Source organism: Galeopterus variegatus, unplaced genomic scaffold, assembly GCF_000696425.1.
Source record: "Galeopterus variegatus unplaced genomic scaffold, G_variegatus-3.0.2 Scaffold47534, whole genome shotgun sequence".
NCBI lineage: Eukaryota > Metazoa > Chordata > Mammalia > Dermoptera > Cynocephalidae > Galeopterus > Galeopterus variegatus.
This window is the reverse complement of record NW_007773645.1, coordinates 2556-4351: the sequence shown is the minus strand read 5'-3', so window position 1 is coordinate 4351 and position 1796 is coordinate 2556. Positions and strand designations below refer to the sequence as shown.

The following is a 1796-nucleotide window of genomic DNA, read 5'->3' as shown; positions in this document are numbered from 1 at the left end:
CAGCTCCCGGCCCACCCGCGACCCCGCCAGTGCCCGCGCCGCCGCCGCTCCCAGTGCCAGGGCCGCCCTTGGGCTCGCCTGCACCTAACACCGGGTCGTCCTTTTTGGGGCATAGACCGAAGGCCGTGGGGAAACCGTAAGGATGCGGGAAAAGCGGCGGGGGCAGCTTTTGCAAGAGGCCAAAGCCTTTGCTGGGCACTGGGATCACCGGGTAGCTGCGTACGCCAGCGCCGCCACCAGGCCCTCCCGGGCCCGCCGGGCCACTAGCTCCCGCCGCCAGGCCAAGTCCGCGTTGCGGGAGGGGAGGAGGTGGTCCGGGAGGCCCAGCAGGCTCATCTTCGCCACAGCGCAAGCTTTTGTGGGGCGGTGGACCTGGGGCCATCTCAGCACCGCACCCCGGGCCGCCGCCGCCGCCAGCACCACCCTTCCCCTGCCCACCCGATCCGCCATTAGCACCGCCTCCGCCGCCTCCTTGCAGAGAGAAGGTCCGTTTGCGCGTGCCGCCATTGAACATGGCCTTGACGTCCTCCCAGGCGTGGCTCAGTTCATCTGTAGCCGACTTGTCACTGAGTTTGAGGTGACGGCGCCACGAGTTGAAGTTGGCGGCGTCGGGTTGCGTATACTTGGCGTCAGGTGTGCGATGCGAGTGGAAGATGAACTTGTTAGGCGAGAAGTACATGCTACAGTAGCCGCACTTGATGCACTTGGCACGCGAGCTGTTGTAGCGCGCGGGGATAAAGCTGCCACGCGAACCCCAAGCGCACTCGTGCACCACATCGAAGGCGAAGTTCTCCGGCAGCTTGGGTGGCTTGTGCTCGCCCAGGAACGACTTGCACAGGCGTTCGGCCTCACGCTTGGTGATCATGCCGCAGCGGCGCGACGAGATGGGCATGGCCCCGGCCCGTCGCAGAATCTCCAGCTGCACCGGCGTGCACTGCACGCACGTGATACCCAGGGCCACGCGGCGGTTGTGGATCTCATTGTAGCTGTAGTTCTTGAGGAGGGTATTGGAGATCTGCGCCAGGCACAGGCGCTCCTGGCCGTCGATGACCAGCGACACGATAGGCACCCCGTACAGCGACGTCTCGCCCACCTGGTTGGGTTTGAGAGCGCTGGAGCCCGAGTAGGGCTGCAGCTCTTGCTTGGAGTTGGGCGAGGAGCTGCCCTCGCGCCCCGGCCCCAGCTGAGTGGTGAGAGCCTCCATGCCGCCGCTCCTGCGAAACAGAGAAAGCAGAGAGCAGATGAGCCATTTTCAGAGCTGCCGCCGCGGCTTGGGCCCGCCCAGCAGGGCGCGCCGAGTGAAGCGCGCGGGGATACTTGGCAGTGGGGAGTCCAAGCTCATTCGCCCCCTGGACGGGCGCCTTTTGTTTTTCAGACCCGTGTTGGCGCCGGAACAAAAGCCCCTGGGGTGTGGGGGAGGAAAGGGGGTAATGGAGACCTCAGAAATACCAGGGCTTCAAGGAACCCAATCCCATTTGTGGATTGGGGAGGAAGTGGAACCCAGAGACGAAGAGTGACTTGCCCAAGGCCACACAGCAAAGCCATTGCCAAACCCAGGCTTTCCGGCGCCCAGATCAGTGCGCTTTCGGCCACCCCTGCAGCCCGCCCTGCCGGCTGGGGTCCTGCAGCCCGGACTTCGGGGACCGGCCGCCCCTTTGCTCAGTAGCGCATGCACGCGGGCGGGCGGGGGCAGCGCGGGGAGGGGCCGTCACTGCCCACCTCCAGACAGCCGGAGGTTGGGGGTGGGGGGACCGGGAGAAGGAGGAGGGATTCCGGGCTGCCTGGGAGGGGGAGAG

At 66.1% G+C, this 1796-nt stretch overlaps 1 protein-coding gene across 1 annotated transcript; it reads right to left on the bottom strand.

Moving 5' to 3' along the window:
• Nucleotides 1-4: 4 nt before the first annotated feature.
• Nucleotides 5-1632, bottom strand: LOC103584232 (SKI family transcriptional corepressor 1; the record flags this gene model as incomplete). The annotated part of the gene is made up of 2 exons (XM_008565312.1): nucleotides 1523-1632; nucleotides 5-1214 (listed from the first exon to the last, which is right to left on the bottom strand). Coding segments are annotated over exons 1-2 (1233 nt in total), but the record flags the coding sequence as incomplete, so codon positions are not given.
• Nucleotides 1633-1796: the final 164 nt, after the last annotated feature.